General features: G+C 39.1%; 1 protein-coding gene and 1 pseudogene across 2 annotated transcripts; one reads left to right on the top strand and one right to left on the bottom strand.

The window, feature by feature from the left end:
* Nucleotides 1-1,140: 1,140 nt before the first annotated feature.
* LOC149668343 (uncharacterized) lies at nt 1,141-2,080 on the bottom strand. The gene is made up of 3 exons (XM_089841223.1): nt 1,606-2,080; nt 1,383-1,534; nt 1,141-1,309 (listed from the first exon to the last, which is right to left on the bottom strand). Exons 1-3 carry the CDS (start codon nt 1,978-1,980, stop codon nt 1,270-1,272), a joined length of 567 nt encoding a protein of 188 aa, XP_089697349.1. The 5' UTR covers nt 1,981-2,080; the 3' UTR covers nt 1,141-1,269.
* Nucleotides 2,081-12,747: 10,667 nt separating this feature from the next.
* On the top strand, nt 12,748-15,200 carry LOC149668342 (tRNA-dihydrouridine(20) synthase [NAD(P)+]-like; annotated as a pseudogene). The gene is made up of 11 exons (XR_016368062.1): nt 12,748-13,262; nt 13,338-13,518; nt 13,579-13,635; nt 13,696-13,809; nt 13,869-14,018; nt 14,096-14,261; nt 14,326-14,447; nt 14,507-14,704; nt 14,771-14,858; nt 14,904-14,973; nt 15,031-15,200. The product of XR_016368062.1 is annotated as a tRNA-dihydrouridine(20) synthase [NAD(P)+]-like (transcript).
* Nucleotides 15,201-17,530: the final 2,330 nt, after the last annotated feature.

Genomic DNA, 17,530 nt, shown 5'->3' with positions numbered 1-17,530 from the left:
CTTATAATAGTTTGTAGATTTGTTAAACCTTACTATTAAAAGTTCATGACGTAAATAATATTTACCTTTCAGAAATAATTAGTCTGAAAGCCACTAAAGGCGAAGCGCAACGCGCCGTTACCGCCTAAGATTTGAATTTATAACGGATAATCGGCCTCGCCCTACCTAAACCGTTGAAAGTTCGGTAGGGGTGAAGAAGAAAGGGGTATACAATTTTCAAAGTAGAGACAAGAGAGACGTTTTCTCTCTGGACGCAGCTACCGCAGATACTTGTTTCTCGCCCACGTAAGACGTCATAGTAAGGGAAAAAATTACTAGAGCCCCCCTACTACAAAAAGGAGAATCTCACGCTTACCACCCCTGAAGGATGCTCCGACCTAATAATGCGAAGCGGTATACAGACCTTGGGCCAAGAGACCCCAAAACCTGTTTGTAAAAAGGTAAATCCCCTTAAAGTAGAGGGGCTAGTTTTTCTCGCTTGAGAAAGGCAGTTCTTGTTTAGTAAAGAAGCAGTGCAGTTCGCTTCTTCTTTAACTCCTCAATGGAGATACTTTAAATTCAATCTTTTGCCAATAAACTTAAGTTTTGTTTTATTTTACAAACGAGGACTCATTTTTGTAGTTAGTACCTATAACCCCCATGTCCGCGACAGTTAACCACGCGCACGGCTACAGTACCTAATTATTAGTCTTACCTTGCGAGAAATTGGACAGATTCGATTACTTAATTGACTTACATCGATAGCGGCTACCGACAGAGTCAGATTGTGACATCGACCCTTCATTTGTTAAAACCTAAGTTTGATTCGACAATCGGAGCTACTGCTTTATTATCGGAATAAAGTTTACTCTGTAGGCACGCGTTAAGTAGCATGACGTGCCACTTAAAGCACTCACAGAAACAATAAGCCAAACGATTAAAAATAACCTGAATCGTCGAAAAGTTTTTAGTCGTTTGCCAGAGGATTAACGTTTCTAGCTATAAACTCTAGTTTAAAGGAGGGCGAACTTTGTATTTGTAGGCGGATCTAGAGGAGCGCACCTTGCCTTTTTCCCGTGGGATGCAGCGTAGTAAACAGAAAAATACATTTCTATTAAATTTTCCAATCAATTTTTTATTCTTTTCGAGATGTTTTCCAGCATTTACAACACGCGATTCTCGCGCAAGTTTTGTCCCAAAATATTTTTATCGGAAAAGGACCCTTCCCCCCCCATAGGAATTTTGAGGCAAACAAACACGAAAGCCTCCTTTTATTAAGAAGGCTGCAATTTAAACGCTGTTATAGTCTTCGTAAGTTTCTTCTTCGCATCTGCCATGATATAAATCCACGCTTAAGTTGTTCTGTCTATTTATGGGCGTGCCCGATATTAAAATTAACTTACTCGCAAGTATCGGTGTTGAATAGGGAACCGCTGGAGCATTCTTTGTTGTTTTTGCAGTCGCATCTGCATTCTCGGTAATTCGGTCTCATTTTCGGTCCGCACATGCTAGAATTAATCTTGCAGGCGCATTTACAAGTGTTCTTGTTAAAAATCTGAGAGAGACGACACCGGGAACTAATTAGCTAAAATACTCGCGAGAAAAGGTTAGGACTAGACCAATTACTTCGAACTCTTTACAGTTGGCTTCGCTGAGAGCGCAAACGCAATCGCATTTCTTGTGTTTTTCAACTTCGATGACTCTGCATTCGTCTTGCATGTTTTGGGTGGTACTTATAGCCCGTCCACACCAACCGTTTTCGCGTCTTTCGCCACGTTCGCCGCATTCGCATTGTTCGCTTTCATCCGTCGCGTTTCGTTCACACCAGAAAAAACGTCTACTAAGCGAGGCTTGCGAAGAGAGCAAAATTCTTTGGCGTGCCAAAGATTTTTGCAAGTTTTGCGTTGTTCGCAAAGGATCAACCAATAACGTACGCTTATATTTTGACGTCATAAACGATTTCGTCATCGAGGTTGCTTCTTTCCTGTAGGAATTAAACATGGCACCTGTGTGTTCCAAACAGAAGAATATTTTAAGTTTCAATAATAATGTAATAGCTTCTCTTCTGATATTAAATCACCGTAATCGAATAAAAAAAAGAGAAGAATATGGGTACGAGAAGTGTTTCAGGACCGACCTGTAGATGGTGACTTCCACAATTTAATACCGAAAATGAGAATTTGCTATGAATATCATAATGACAATATGTACAGAGAAGTGTTTCGAGTCACACCCAGCCAATTTGATTATTTATTGAGTCTCGTTAAAGATAATTTAACTAAACAAGACACCCATTACCGAAAAGCCATATCTGCTAAAGAAAGACTTTACATCACATTGAGGTAATATTTGTATTATGTTTAATTATTTGAATTGGTTGTAAATTTACTAGCTTTTCTATAGGTATTTGACAGCTAGAGATAGCTATCGAACTTTGTCATTAGCGTATCGAATTGGTAAATCAACCGTTGCTAAAATTGTACCAAAGACTTGTAACGTCATATGGAATGCAGTTCAGCCAATATATCTTCCACCAATGACTAAAAAGCAATGATGACATCCGCGTTAAATTATTTTCAAAAGTGGAATTTCCTTAATTGTGTTGGCTCCTTGGACGGAAAACATATTGAATTGGTCGCACCTCCTAATTCTGGCTCTATGTTTTTCAACTACAAAGGAACCTACAGTATTGTGTTGATGGCGGTGTGCGACGCATATTATAAATTTACATTTGTAGACATTGGAAATTTCGGTGGAATAAGTGATGGAGGTGTTTTTGGTGGTTCAGAGTTGGGGAAAGCAATTGAAGATGAAAATTTCTTTCCGCAACCAAGAAAAATTGAAGAAAATGGGCCTGAACTTCCGTTTTGTTTTGTTGGTGATGCTGCCTTTCCTCTTAAACCCAATTTAATGCGCCCTTATGCTGGCAGAAATCTCCCAGCTGATCAAGACACTTTCAACTATAGATTGTCTCGTGCTAGGATGACCATTGAGAATTCATTTGGGATTCTCAGTTCTAGATTTAGATGTTTGCAAAGCCCTATACCTCTTGACCCAGTGAATGCTGAGGCTGTTGTAAAAGCTGCAGTATGTTTGCACAACTTCTTGATGACGAAGGAAGAACAAACTGATAGGCGTTTGTATTGTCCAATCAAGTACGGTGACCATATTGATGAACATGGAAATTTGGTTAAAGGGGAATGGAGACTTAACCATAACAGTAATATGACCGGGCTTCCTCGGCGAGGAGGTAGAGCATGTAGAAGAGGAGCCATACAGATAAGAGATTCTTATAAGGAATATTTTACTATTAATGGTAAAATGGAATACCAAGGACGTTAAAGATTACTCGTTTAATAAAAATGATTTTATTATGAAAATACAGAGTATTAATTAATTTGCTCTGCCAATTTGTCACGTTCTTCCTCTTCAAGCAAATCATCGAGCACTTGCATGAGTGCATGTTTTGCTTTTCTTTTGTTTTTATCATTTAAAGATTTAAAATCCTTTTCTAGGCTCAACAGAAATAAACGATCCGGATCCTCTGGGATGGCATTGCAGGAGCTAGCATTGATTTTACCTGTATTTTCTTTCCAAATATTTAGGAGCGTTTGTTCATAGGCATCAACCTTTTGTTTTGGCTTTTTATATTTGGCTGATTTCATAAATGTTTCTTCACTTTCACGTTTGCTTGAAGACGTACTGGGCCGACTGTCACTTGCACTCAAGCTAGACGTAGAGCTGGTTTTTCTTGGCTTAGGCAAACTGTTATTTCCTTGGTCAGCATCGGACAGCGCATTTGCCGCCTCATTAATTGGCTCCTCGATAATGAAGTCCTCATCTTCATGTTCAAAAACTATTTCCTCATGACTATCTTCTGGCTTATCAGGATTCTTATCGGCCGCCTCGTCTTTATTTGCTTGAGACATATTGTTAATTGTTCTGCGTGGAAACAAGAATCGTTAAATCTAGCTGTTTATTTTTCTTGTATTCACGTACTTTCTGTGGCTAATCGAGTCTTTAAGGAAATGAAGGCTTTCGTAGAGGTCCCATACCTCTCTGCTCGAACAACCACTGCCGCTCAATTTCTGTCCGTGCATAATTTTCTTTTCTCGGACATATTTGTCTCTAATTGACTTCCATCTAAGTTTTGGGTGGGACTTAGAATGGAAACCTTCCGGGCCTTTTAAGGTCGCGACTCGAAGACGCGTACTTACCGGTACTTTGACCATCTCTTTGTCGACGGCGACGCATTTGTGCGTGGGTGAAGAGCAAGAACTGCTGCATCTGTCGATGGAAATGCACCACGGTATTTGCAACTATATACCAATGAATGAAATGATTTAAAATATGTTTCCCGAGTTTATCTTTCGTTTGATTTACGGTGTTGCCGGATATATCTCCGTTGATCATTTCCAACTCGACCATGGTTTTGTGAGGTCCCGATTGACACATGCAAGCGTCGTTAATACCGATTTGCTTAGGCAAATCGCAACCTTTGCCAACTGACAAAAGAAATTCGTCTTTAGCCAGATTATTATTATGTCGCGCAACAACGACTCGTTGATCGGTCCCAATCCCTAGAAGTAGATTCTTTTCAAAATGGTAACTATAGCTACTTTGAGGTATTGGTAACGATAAACTATGCGTGATTAAATGCGTGGGAAAGCGAAGTGCTCGTACTACTCGATCTTTTGCGTCGACGAATATAATCGGTAATGTCCCGCTCGTAGGTGTCCTTCAGTTCGTGACCAAATTGGTCTCTGACCTCTTGCATGTGACGTCGAACTTCTTCGACGTATTTCGATTCATCCTGAAATGTACCTTTAAATTTAAACGCCAACGTCAACGTGTACTAAACGAAACCTACGAAATAATTATCCGTCTGATTCAAGGCGTTTAAGAGTTGAAAGGAGCTAAGGAACAAGACGCAAATGATGGAATGCAACATTGTACTGTCTAAAATGAGTTGAAATTAAGAAAGACAGCCGCTTTTAAACTAGATAGATCGCGTCAGCCTAACAAATGTTCGCGTCTCGTGTACGAGTGATATGGATGACACATCCGGGAGGTGGAAAACGGAAGTTTCCCATCAAGGGATGTACTCGGAATTAGAGTATTGCGTCACGTTAAGTCGGCTTTGTTCCAGAAAGATTGTAAAAAAACAGTGGGTTTTTTGATAAATAGGCGAACATTGAAAGCGACTCAATGATGAATTAAATCTTAAATCAATTTTCAGATCTTCAAGTTCCCGCGGCTTACTTTTAAAACTATATATTTTCAGATGATTTCCTTACATTTTCCCATAATATTTTTAAGCCTATAACAAAAGAACGTTATAAATGGCAACGATTTTAAGGATATGATTTGTCATGAACAAAGTCGATTCTTCAAGAAATACGTATTCCTGGTATTTCTCGTAAAGCGGAACACCGCGCTTAAACCAGTTGCATGATTGCAGTTTTCGTCAACCCGAGAAATCAAACTTCCTAACGTTTTAGTCCATATTTAAATTCCCTAGCCTAATTATTACTATTTAATTAATTCAAGGTATCCTGGATATAATTTGCATTCCAATTAGGAATCTTCCGCCTTTTTGAAATGACTGTCACGTCTCGTGGAAGAATTTCCTAACACGAGAGAAAATCACAAATGAATAGTCGATGAGAAGTAGTTCCCCCCCAAACCCCTCAACTTTCGCAGTTTATATTTCATTGCGACATAAGATTTCGGGCTACATTCTGTATAGAGGGAGCGGGGTACTTTTCCACTTGTAAAGCGTCTTTTCAAAAATCTACCTGGTAAACAACCATGCAGTAAAGGGAATACCACCACCCCTATTTTAATCTTATCCCGTACCTTGACTGACTTATTACATTCAGTCTCTCTCTATCTTGTTTTCGGCGCCACGCGCTGGCTGATGCTGCTGGGAGTTCGCCCCTGAAAAACCCGGGGGAGGTTTAAATTATCCATTTTGCGTATGATGGGAGGAGGGGCCCGTCTGGGGATGACCACCACGGAGGCGTAGTGACGAGCCCCTCGGGTTTTACCCTTCACAAAGACCTTTGAATAAACTAGATTGCAATCTCTTCTCAAAACATTTCTTTCTTTTTTTGTCAAAGCGAGGGGTCGGATACGCGATAGAGAGCGGGTCTCGCGAGAAATTGCCAACCTTGGAAAAATTAAGACGGGCTAACAATGGGAGACGGGTAGAGGAGTGGTACGTTTCGGGTAAAATCGGTGTCCCAACAATAAACAGCTTCAAAGTGACCGGTGTAATGGAAAACCACATTCCATTATTTTCATAGAACCGAGTAATCCTCCAGAATCAGTCAGATCGCCGGTACTTTCTTTGGCGACTTGGTACGCGAGTGGCTACGTGATCGTCAGATTGCTCCCAAGCCCTTCGCGGCACTTATAATTTCAGTTAGTTCCAATTTTAATATCTTTGTTGATATCAAGAAGTATCGTGGGTCAAAGGTTGGACGCCGTATTACGCCGCCCATCCATCTTATTATCAGTAATTAAGTTTTATTTGGATTTGGCTTAATTACGGTTGGCTGTTGCTGCCACAAAAGAGCGCGTAAGGCCTTCAAGGTTAATTCCTCCTAGAACTTTTTCTAATTATTATCTATTATATGATTATATTCAAAATTAAAAAAGATTTAAGAAATGTAGTTCGAAAGTTGAAGCTGACGTAACGCGCGCGCCATACTTCTCGTTCGAGATATTTACTTTTAACGTTGAATTTAAAGCGAAACTTTAGTTATTTACGTCGAATGATTGACTTCTGACAGACAAAAGAATTTTCGCTTTTGGCAAAAAGTATGACGAAATTAGTAATTACGTTTAAACGTAGTTTGCATTTTTTGCAAGGCGTTTCGAAGTTCGAACCCTCTCCCCGAATCTCTTTCTCTCCCAAAAATATTACAAGTTCAGTTTCGATTGAGAGCTTGGAGAGAAAGCGTCTTGATACTCGACGTAATCTTCCCGCAGTCTAAGGTGGGCCTTCGGTCAGGCGCTGCCATTACCCTAGTACAAAAACCGAGAAACGCGTCAACGCGGTGGTAAAAATGTCGAAATCAATTGATGAAAACGCGGTAAAAGATACATTTCCAAAATGATGAAAGTTCTATTCGAAATTTCAACTGAAGAATAACGTCGAGGAATCCGAGCAACTGGCTTTTTCCGAGTAGTATCATGTCCTGCGCGTGGAACTCTCCATATTTCTTAATGGCGATTAACCATAATATAAATAATTAATAGTTAATTAATTAATCGCCTTTCCTAGTCACTTCTCCGATTGGTTTCGCTATGGACGGACAGAGGCAAGGAGTACTAGATTTTTATGACAACAAGGGAGTATTCATCACGGGGGTAACTGGCTTTCTCGCCAAGAAAATCATAATCTTTCCCAACTCTGGGTAACCTGATCCCTTCACTCGCGATAATGCCGATAGAGTGACGCGTTATCGCTCGGCCACCATCGATTGTACTTCGATTAAAAGATGTTTTCATTTCGATTAGATCTTTTTGGAGAAGATTTTCTATTCGTGTCCTCTTGTCAAGAACGCCTACGTTCTAATTCGGCCCAAAGGTTCCAGAGCCACCGATCCAGTGGGTGAAGATCGCCTGAAAAATCTGCTCAATTGAACGTATGAAGGCGCATTTTCAACCCTAATTGTAAGACGCGCGTATAACGGACGGTGGTGGTGGTGCCTGCTCGCGTTTAGGTCTTCGAGAGAAAAGACCGGAAGCCCTGTCCAAGGTAGTTGCCGTCTGGGGAGATGTCTCGCAAGAGGGACTCGGATTGTCCGAGTCGGACAGGGAGATGTTACGGCGAAACGCTTCCATCGTCTTCCATTTGGCCGCCACCACAAAGTTCAACGAACCGCTCAAGTTACTTCTTATTACTCGAGAGCGTGTTGCGCTCTAATCCCTTGAATTATTGTAGAAAGGCCCTGGCCATCAACTTCATCGGGACGAAAAATGTCCTCGAGCTTTTTCAAGCTTTTGACGAGGAATTGGCTTTCGTTTACGTCTCAACAGCGTACTCGAATTGCCAGAAACCGCTGATCGAAGAAACTGTCTACCCAGTACCCGTTATACAGCCGATTTCCTCGTAGAATCTTTTATCTTATTGGCTCACTTAAACAGGTACGTTTTGATGACGTTGCTGACGGGGACGTCGAAAAATGTGACGTAATTCCTTCTTTCCTCTATCGCTATGACCCTTCCGCTTCTTCTTTCATACGCCCCCCCCTCCGTCCCGTGGAAGGGGGTCCGGTACTTTGACGCGCGTCCAAATATTACTCTGTTCTCCATTCCTACTTCTCAAATTAAATCTATCCCTGGTAATTCAAAATCTAGGCTATTGACAGCATTCTGTGGAATATAAACAATCATAATTCCATTTATTTTGTAGGCCTAGTACTTGTTAGTCAGATTTGAGTGAAATACAAAGGCAGAAAAGAACCTGCTGGTCCAACTGCGGCTTTTGTTTGTCCATATGTAATATTTGGTTGGAAACGAATATACTAATGAATGCATCTAACTGCCGGCAACGCCGCTCGCTACATTATATAAGTTCTTCGTGCTTTTTTATACTTCGTAATGCTAGAGGCTTACTCGAGCTAGTTCGAGAACGACGGAAGCCAAGCGCGAGCGCCCGAGACTCCCGAGTCTACTAATAATGTCCCGCGAATCTGAATAAAATAGGCTTGACGCGGCTATAATATTATGTTACCTGAGCTTGTCCTTTAAGTTTCGAGTTCAAGTACAGGGTCTCAAAAGGAGCTCTCACTGGCTATCTTAGTAATAGGGCATTAGTTCATTTGCTAGCGATTTGAAAGGCGGTTTTGCAGGGTGAACTGGGTTAAGCGTTCGCAGTGTCTGTCCCCTCGGTTTTTTCAAAATACTATAAAGTAATTATGCTTCATTTATTATTACTTTGGAAGGAAGCTAGGCGTGACAATCTCGCCTAAAACAAAGAGTCCATATAAATGACACCCGTGCTAAAAATTACGGAGTCAACAAATTTCCTTTAGCTGGTGTCCCTGGACGAACCAATAAATCTAGAATTTATTTTTAAGCCGCGGTTACACGAACAGACAGCAACTTACCAATTTGGCGCGGCATTGATAGTTTTCAATAAAGGGGCTGTGGAAAGTTCTTCCCCCTCTCTCGGTTTAAACTTCAGTGCGGTGTTGTTAGGCCCTAGTTCTGCGAGTCAGGTTGCTCTGAGTGAAACTGAACTGCTAGCCTTTCACTCTGCATCCTATTGACTCACCAACGGCCTGGCAACACTGGGGGAAACGGTATGAAACCCCTTATGCATAATTTTTTCGATTGAAACGGGAGTTGCCCATCTAGCTGCGCTTCGTAAAATTGCTTGGGCAGCTGATAGTTTTACTCATTGGTTTACTATTTTTGTCGACGTCACACAGGGGGCGTTCAGTGCACGTACCAAAGAGACTGGTTTTATAAAAGTACGCGTGATCGGCGTGACGTAGTAGAAACTGACCTTGAAGGATTTTACGAGTTATCAGAAACCTTGTTAAATCAGCATTTTTTCGAAATGTAGAATCAACTTGTTTGTAACACAATATTATTTTTAACAAATAATGCACTCTTGACATGGTCATTGAACAAGTAGGCTGGGAATTTGAATCTGAAAGTTTAAGCTGCTTTCTTAAATGGCGTGTGAGCGGGTCTTCATCCAGATGTAATTGTTTTTAAAATCCTTGGAGAGTTAAAGAAGGAGTTGGTATCTTGAACGGAGTCGAGTATTTTATCAGAGACCCAAATTTTACCTGCGATGGGATCACGATACATAAATTTAATTTGAAATAAAATTTATGAAGCCACCTAGGTCTATATGCAGTTTTTTGAGCGGGAAATTTGAAATACGGGGGACTTTAAATATGGTGCAGAAGGTCACACCAAAAACTGGGGAAGAAAGGGGGTATAGGTTCCCAGCCGGAAGGTGACCAGCTAATAGTTTTGCAGCTCTCAAGGAGCGCAAAAGTAAAAACATGTGAGAGAGGAAGTTTAATTCCATATTATCCTCAACATGATCGTTCTAGTTATAGGGCACTAGTTAAATTGGTGTTACCATAAGATTATAAGTGATTTGTTCCTTCCATAAGTATTCACTTTCAATGCTAAGTAATGCTACTGAGAGACTTACAGCAGCTCGAGATGATAACTAGTTCGAGAAGGAGAACGACAATTAAGCGAGAACTCAATTGAAGTCTGTGCAAGTGGTTAATTTTTTTTGCATGCAGGACCAAGTTCCATCTAGGTCCTCCTATTTAGTATCTGCATTACTAATTAGGCCTTTGACAGCAGCGCCCCACTCACCAGGCTCCCATCGCTCGCTTTACATCCTCGAATCTATGACCTTATGACCTCACTCACTCACTTCAAAATTACAAGCTGAGTTTCTAAGTTACCAGAGATTAATTAAACAAACTTATGGAACATGAACATATCTTATGAACTTATGGTGTTACATCATGACCTGACGTTCTATTATGACTTAATGGTTTTATTAGAGGGGTTTAGATCAAGTAATAATTTAAGCTCTAAACCTTTAATAAACTCAAGACTGATAATTCAGTATTTGTAATTCCATGGCACCTTTAGTAAAAGGTATAACGTAGTTCCTCTTTGGTCCTTCCTTATAAGAAGAGTGATGTTCATTACAGTTCGATGGCAAATCCTCCTCGGTAACGACTGCAATCCTTATCAGCAGCCATGAGTCCATGACGCATGCATCTTCTGTAGAACTGTCTTCTCTGTAACGTCGCATACCTGTGAGCTCGTAAGCTTATCCTTCACTATAATAATGGAAAACCATTACACAGACAGTAATGCGGTAATCCCTAGCTGCACCGCCCGTCATTCTTTAGCCTATACCTGAACGACCTCCTCATTCAGTAGCTCTGTGTTTTATAAGCCTCCATCTTATAATGTCCCTTTGTCTTTTCTTAAAGGGATAGTTTAAGTAACCTTAAAGGAACAGTCTTATTATAAACATAAAACTAATTCAAATTAAAATAATTATGATCTCTTATTACAAATTATAATTAGTACATTTAATTAGGGTTTAAAATAATCAAGGACTACTGCACCACCCTCCATTGGTTTAGTGCATGGCGTCTGCTAAATAGAACCTCTTACCCCTACGTGATTGAGTTGGTTATGCTCTACCTTACCCTTATTTCCAGCGTGTGAAATAAGGCGATAGCACAGGGCACACGCCGATAACTTTCCACAATTTCCCTCTCCCTTTAAAATTCTAATGCCTCTTAATTTAAAACATCTAATATCCCTGATTTGAGTCACTTGAAATTCTGATCTACTATAAAACCCATCTTGAATATATTCAATAACTATAGGTATATCATCTTGAAACTTTCCCTAGTTTCTCTGTAGCGCAATTGCGTGTCCTTTTGTGTTTGGAACATACTTCCTCAGGGTTCATACAAACCTGGAAAAATCAGGGAAAAAAATAGTTGACAAAAACCTCAGGGAAATTTAAAATTTCTTAGTAAAATTGAGGGAAATCAGGGAAATTTGTGTCAAACAAGGGCCAAGTAATTAAGCAAAATGTTCGTAAACATACTCCCCTCCACAGGATTAACATTACACTAAACTTTGTAGGCTCATAACTCTGGTTCTACTAGAGATACGGGGATGTCCTTTGATTATGTTATAGTCCTATTTGACCCCCATCCAACCATACTAAAAACGTAGGGCTACGACAAACAGGGGCCGAGTAATTAAGCAAAACGTAAACAAACATACCCTCCATAGGATTAACATTACACTATACTTTGAAGGCTTATAACTCTGGTTCTAATAGAGATACGGGGATGCCCTCTGAGTATGTAATAGTCCTATTTGCCCACCACTCTCGTTCGTTAACATTTGCTTCATAGGATACTCCATATACGGGAAAACCTGGAAAACTCAGGGAAATTTGTTTTCTTCGAAAAGTTGTATAAACCCTGTTCTTCCTCCGTACATTTATTGGAATTGTAGTGTAGTGTATGTGCTTAGGCGTACACGTACGCGTAAGGCTATTCTAGATCTAATTAAGATATATCGGAGTCATTAGTACGCAGGGAAAGGTTGGGGGGGGGGTCGATATTAAATCACGGCGTACTTAATGGTCTTAATTGGCCGGGCCAAGCCACTTTTCGGGACACAACCTATAGTGCGTGGTTGGTGCTTTGCATTGGCTGTGTTTTCGATCGAGGGGTCGGTCATTTCTGATTTCGAAATCCCATAAAAAAATCCGAAATCAGCAACGAAATCTTAAAATCAGTAAAGAAATCATAAAATCAGTAAAGAAAAAACGAAATCCATTACAAAATCCGACGAAATCAAGGGAAATATCCCAAAATCCGTCTTAATCACGGGAAAAATCGCAAAATCCGATGAAATCCGTCGGATTTTATCAAATTTTGAAATCAAGTGAAATCCGAAGAAATCAAATTGGATTTCGAAATACCGTACACCTTTTCTAAAACGTCCTACCCCACAGTTTCGATGCTAAGCTATTATGGACTGGGGAAATTTAGCGTGTTGTGACCTAGTTTCGATATATATTTTTGGGGGAAGGGGGAGCTCAAGGTCCGTAAAATCGCAAAAGCTATATTTAGGTTAGCTTATAAAGCCTTATTGTACAAAGGTAAATTCTCAAAATCACCGGGGGGCAAGAAAACGATGTATTCCCTGCCGCGTGACGTAGTTGGCTACGGATTTTCGTGTTGAAACTAGGGTTGTAAATTTTCCGGAAAAATAAAACGCGGAAAATTTTCCGCTTTTCGGAAAAATATAAAACTAGCAATTATGTGAGCTTTGAGTCAATTTATCTAACTTTTAAAGATTTAAAACATTCTCCAGTTATTTTGCCATCTTTAGTAGATTTATTAAAGTACCGCCAAATATTAGTGGTTGATTTTCCCATAATTTGTGACTTTAAACAGGGTTAACAAACTTAATAACATTGACAACATAACACCTCGTTTCCCTTACAATGACGCAGATGATCACTATCCTTTATGCCTGATAATTTTAGTTTCACTTGGGTCTCTTAACGGTTAGGTCTCGACCATAGATAAATATACGGGTCTAACTATGGCTTCCCCTCACAGTCAATCAGATATTTGTGTGGGGTCTATGGCCTCTTAAAGATTCCAAGTACTAAATCTATGTATTTCTGCAGGAACTGATTGATTACCGATTATTAAAATGCCGAAGAATTGAAAATAGTAAATTACTTGTTCAATTAATATGTATTAAAAATACCCCACTTAAAAAATTTAATTATGAAACGATTGCTCTAGATGTTTTGGGTACTGTTGACTATGTTGATGATGATCAAAACATAGTCTTCCGAACATGTGATAATGAAAAGAAGCAATTAATTTTACAAATGTTAACGTATTAAACCTTATAATTTTTACAACAATCTCTCTAAACTTTTACTGAGCATTCGTAATAATATAAACAAGTAGCGTTAAAAGTGTAAGTATATATTTTCATCACTTGTATTAACTAATAAATAAAAAAATAACATTTTAACAGGCAGAATGATGTGGCTGGAATAGATATAAATATGGGATGTCCTAAAGAATTCTCAAAGTAAAAAATTAATTAAAAAAAAAACAAATAACATTAAATAACAATACTTAAAAATTTTAGGGTGGTATGGGAGCTGCTTTGCTAAAAAATCCTGAAAAAGTAGAAAAGATTTTGACCACTCTTGGTAAAAATACCAAGATGCCAATAACTTGCAAAATCCGGTTGCTTCCTTGTGTATGTTAAATTTAAATAGATACTGAAGTCAATTTTACTTATATAATGATCATTTTTAGTTAGAAGAAACTATGAAACTAGCCAAGGTCATTGAAAGCACTGCTGTTTCCGCTATAGCCATTCATGGCAGAAGAAAAGAAGAGAGACAAGAACTGAAATGAAGAAATTAAACAAATAGCCCAAATGTTAAAAATCCCGGTGACAGCAAAGTATAGAAAAAAAATTCAATTTTAAATTTTTAATGCAAACTTTGAAACTTTAACCCCTTTTGTTTAAATAAAATTAGTGGTGGTTCCGGTGAAATTTATTGTTACAATGATATTAAAGAGCTTAAAGAGAGGTGTGGAGCTTCTTCCGTGATGCTTGCCAGACAAATTGAAAAAAATTGTTCCATTTTGAGACCAGAAGGGAAAATACCATTGGATGAATTAATTGTTGCTTATTTAAAATTGGTATTACATTTAATTAATTAAAATAATTAAATTATAATTTATTGAAAGGTGTGTTACTTTTTAGGCTATAGATTATGATAACCATTTTCACAATACAAAATATTGCATTCAACAAATGTTGGGTTCACTACAAGAGTCTGAACGTGGAAGAAAGCTCTTGGCCTCTCAAAGAATGGAGGAAATATGGTAATATAATTTAAAATTTGATTTGTTATTTGTTTTTTTAAACTTTACAGCAATTTTAGTGAACTATGGGGCGTGCTAGACTATTACGAAGAATACCAAAAGAATTTAAAGCTTAAAGCTCACAGCTTTCAAAATAATAGGAAACGTAAAGAAAGTATAGATGGAAATGGTAATGAAGATGAACCACCAGAAGTCTCATTAAAGAAAATGAAAACTGAAGACGGTGAAACGTGGATTATGAAAGCCAGATATATCAAGTAAAATAATTTTAATCCGTTTTTAATTGCATTTGAATTGACTGACTATATTTTTTGCGTAAAAAGAACAATGTTTCCAATGGAAGAATTACCTAAAACAATTTTGTTAAATTGGACGCGACAAAATAACAAAAAGCAGCCTTTTTATAAGACTGTAGATATAATTTTTATTATTAAGTTAATTACAAAGATAATTAAGTGGCCAATGGAGAAAATGTTTTCATCTATGCGGTTATAGTTGGAGGCCAAAAATACTCAAGTTCATTTTAGTAAGTGCATGGTTATTTAATATTATATAAACAATTTAACATCTTTGTTTTTCATAGTGAAAAGAACAAGAAATTTGCGGAACAAAGTGCAGCCTTGGTCGCTGCTTTTGCATTGGGGTTAATTGAAAAAGACAAAATAGTTGGTTCTGCTACGGGTTTGTTAGGACATGAAGTGTAAATGTAACAAAAATGTTATTTGATAAATCACAATGGTTAAGAAGCATTAATTATTTTGTTAAAATTTAACATTAAAGGCGGGTAGAGTCCACCATGTGTTAATTTGCTCCGCAGTCTCTTTACATCTCTGTTCAATAAGGGGTATTTCATTTAAGAATTCTTTAATAACTGGGACACATTGAGCCATTTCACGGTTCAAGTCTTTCAAACGTTTCTGATAGTCTTCTACAAATTGTCGTTGCTTTGCTTGAAAATTCTTCATTTCATTAATTAGTTGCACTTGTTGCGGACAAATGTCTCCATTGATTGCGTACATCTGTTTTTCATTAATGGCGCGTTTCATAAGGTAGTCAAAGCTTTGAACTCGAGAAACATTAAATATGTCTTTAATTTGGGACAAAAACGGATTTCGTTCAATTAAAGAGAGGTTCGTCTTTGTGTAAGGGACAACTTTATCTTTAATTTTTAGACGGGATAAATTTTCGATATCTAGTTCACAGAACGTGTGAAATCCTAGTGCCATTTTCTCCTTCCATATTTCGATAGATGTTAAGTTATTGCAAAGATTCATTTGTGTAAACATTAATCTCGCATCTTTTCGATTTTGGAAGCGTAGAACTATTTCAGCTTTCATTTTCGCATTCGTAGACAACGCGGACAATATTGAAATATGCTTTTGTCGAATCAATCGTTCAGTTTCCTCAATAATTTCCAATTTTTCATTCAAACTTGGGTTAAATTCTGAAGTTTCAATGAGATTTATTTCTTTGCGAATTGCGCTTAACTTTGTCTCCGCGTTTTTTAAGCCTATTTCGGATTTTAATAAATCAGAGATCATCTGACGTTTGGAACTATCTGAGATTAAGGCGGCCATTTTTTCTTCAAGGTTTTTCCTCCTCAAAAGTAAGGTTTCAATCTGATTACGAATCATTCTGTAGTGTCACGGTTATATTTTGACCTTTAGTTGTGTCAGTGTCCCTTTAGTTCAGTTTGGAGTGTCACGGTTATATTTTGACCTTTAGTTGTGTCAGTGTCCCTTTAGTTCAGTTTTATAAATTTCCTATTTTAACTCATTATAACGATATCCTGTAGTCCCGAGATTGCTTCTTTCCCACACTTTTGCTACAATTCCCTTCGGTACCTTATTAGCGCTACCCTCAGAACTAGGCTTCTCGAAGAGTCCCCTTTTACGACCGTCATATCTCTTCCATTTCTCGCATTGTATTGATAAGAAAATGTCCAAGCGAAAGTACTGGGTTAAGGGTTAAATTGTATATTGGGGTAAAAATGTATTGTTGTATTTAGGCGGCTTAGGCCATTTGAACTGTGTTCTTACATTGTGATTCTATTTTTAAATATATTGTGGATGTACGCGAATACGATTTTTAGGGGTGCCACTTAATGGCCACAACAATGGTTACCGTCACCGAAACAATGGGAACGGGGATAGACACCACGAGGAAGAGGAAGTCGAGGCCACTCCTCAAGCTTGGATTCCCCAAGTCGAGACGCCAAAATATTATGGCAGCGACGACAGGTCCCCCTCGCTAGGCGAATTTTTAACCGCCGCCAAAAGACTCAGAGTCAGTCGGAACATTCCAATGCCCATATTTTTAACGCGTTGGGTTCCCACCTTACTGCTTGGCCCCGCTTCCGATTGGTGGCTCGAAAACGATGGTAACTTCGAAACCTGGTATGATTTTGAAGCGGCGATTAGAGATGAGTTTGGGAATGAGGATGAAGACGACAGGATTCGCGACCTGATTGACGCGAGAAAACAACAATCGAAAGAGAGCGCCCAGGATTACTTAAACGCCATGCAGGATTTAATGAGGCGGCTAGAAACCCCCCTTACCAATAAAGAAAAAGCTACCAAAGTGTTTAAAAATCTGAGGCGTCCCATACAGCAAATTCTTTTACCAAAGAAATATACCTCTCTTAGGGAACTGATTGTCGACGTCACGAGAGCGGAGAGTTTTCTTGGTGAAGATACTTTGACTTCGCCGACCCCCTTGGCAGCTCCTACAACCCCTTCGACTAACCCTAGCGCGAATCCGAGAAACGGTCCCCCTCCTAGCCCGAGGCCGAACGACTATCCACGTAACTGGAATTCACGTCCCTCTACCTTCAATAGGTATGAGCCCCCAACTGGCTGCTTTGAATGTGGGAGTCGATCCCATTTCAAAAGTGAATGTCCCCGCTTACCACGTGGAACCTGGCGCGACACTAGACCCCCCAGAAATCAGGGAAACGGGAGGAACGGCGGGAACTCGGACCAGGGCGCCCGTCGGCCACGTCTATAAATACTAAGCCGTGCATAAAGGGTCACCTCCCAATTTCGGAAATAAATATTAATATTGTAAATAGGCCATGGGGAGAA

This window comes from Phalangium opilio, unplaced genomic scaffold (assembly GCF_054372755.1).
Source record: "Phalangium opilio isolate 3A_F unplaced genomic scaffold, DU_Popi_V2 ptg000056l_1, whole genome shotgun sequence".
NCBI classification, from domain to species: Eukaryota; Metazoa; Arthropoda; class Arachnida; order Opiliones; family Phalangiidae; genus Phalangium; species Phalangium opilio.
This window is presented reverse-complemented; position numbering and strand designations above follow the sequence as displayed.

Bases quoted from the DNA above. Each gene is read 5' to 3' on its own strand.
- LOC149668343 (XM_089841223.1), bottom strand. From the start codon at position 1,980: ATGTTTAATTCCTACAGGAAAGAAGCAACCTCGATGACGAAATCGTTT. The intron at 1,535-1,605 runs GTAATTGGTCTA...CGTCTCTCTCAG, and splicing joins CCAACTGTAAAGAGTTCGAA to ATTTTTAACAAGAACACTTG. The intron at 1,310-1,382 runs GTAAGTTAATTT...ATATCATGGCAG, and splicing joins TTCAACACCGATACTTGCGA to ATGCGAAGAAGAAACTTACG.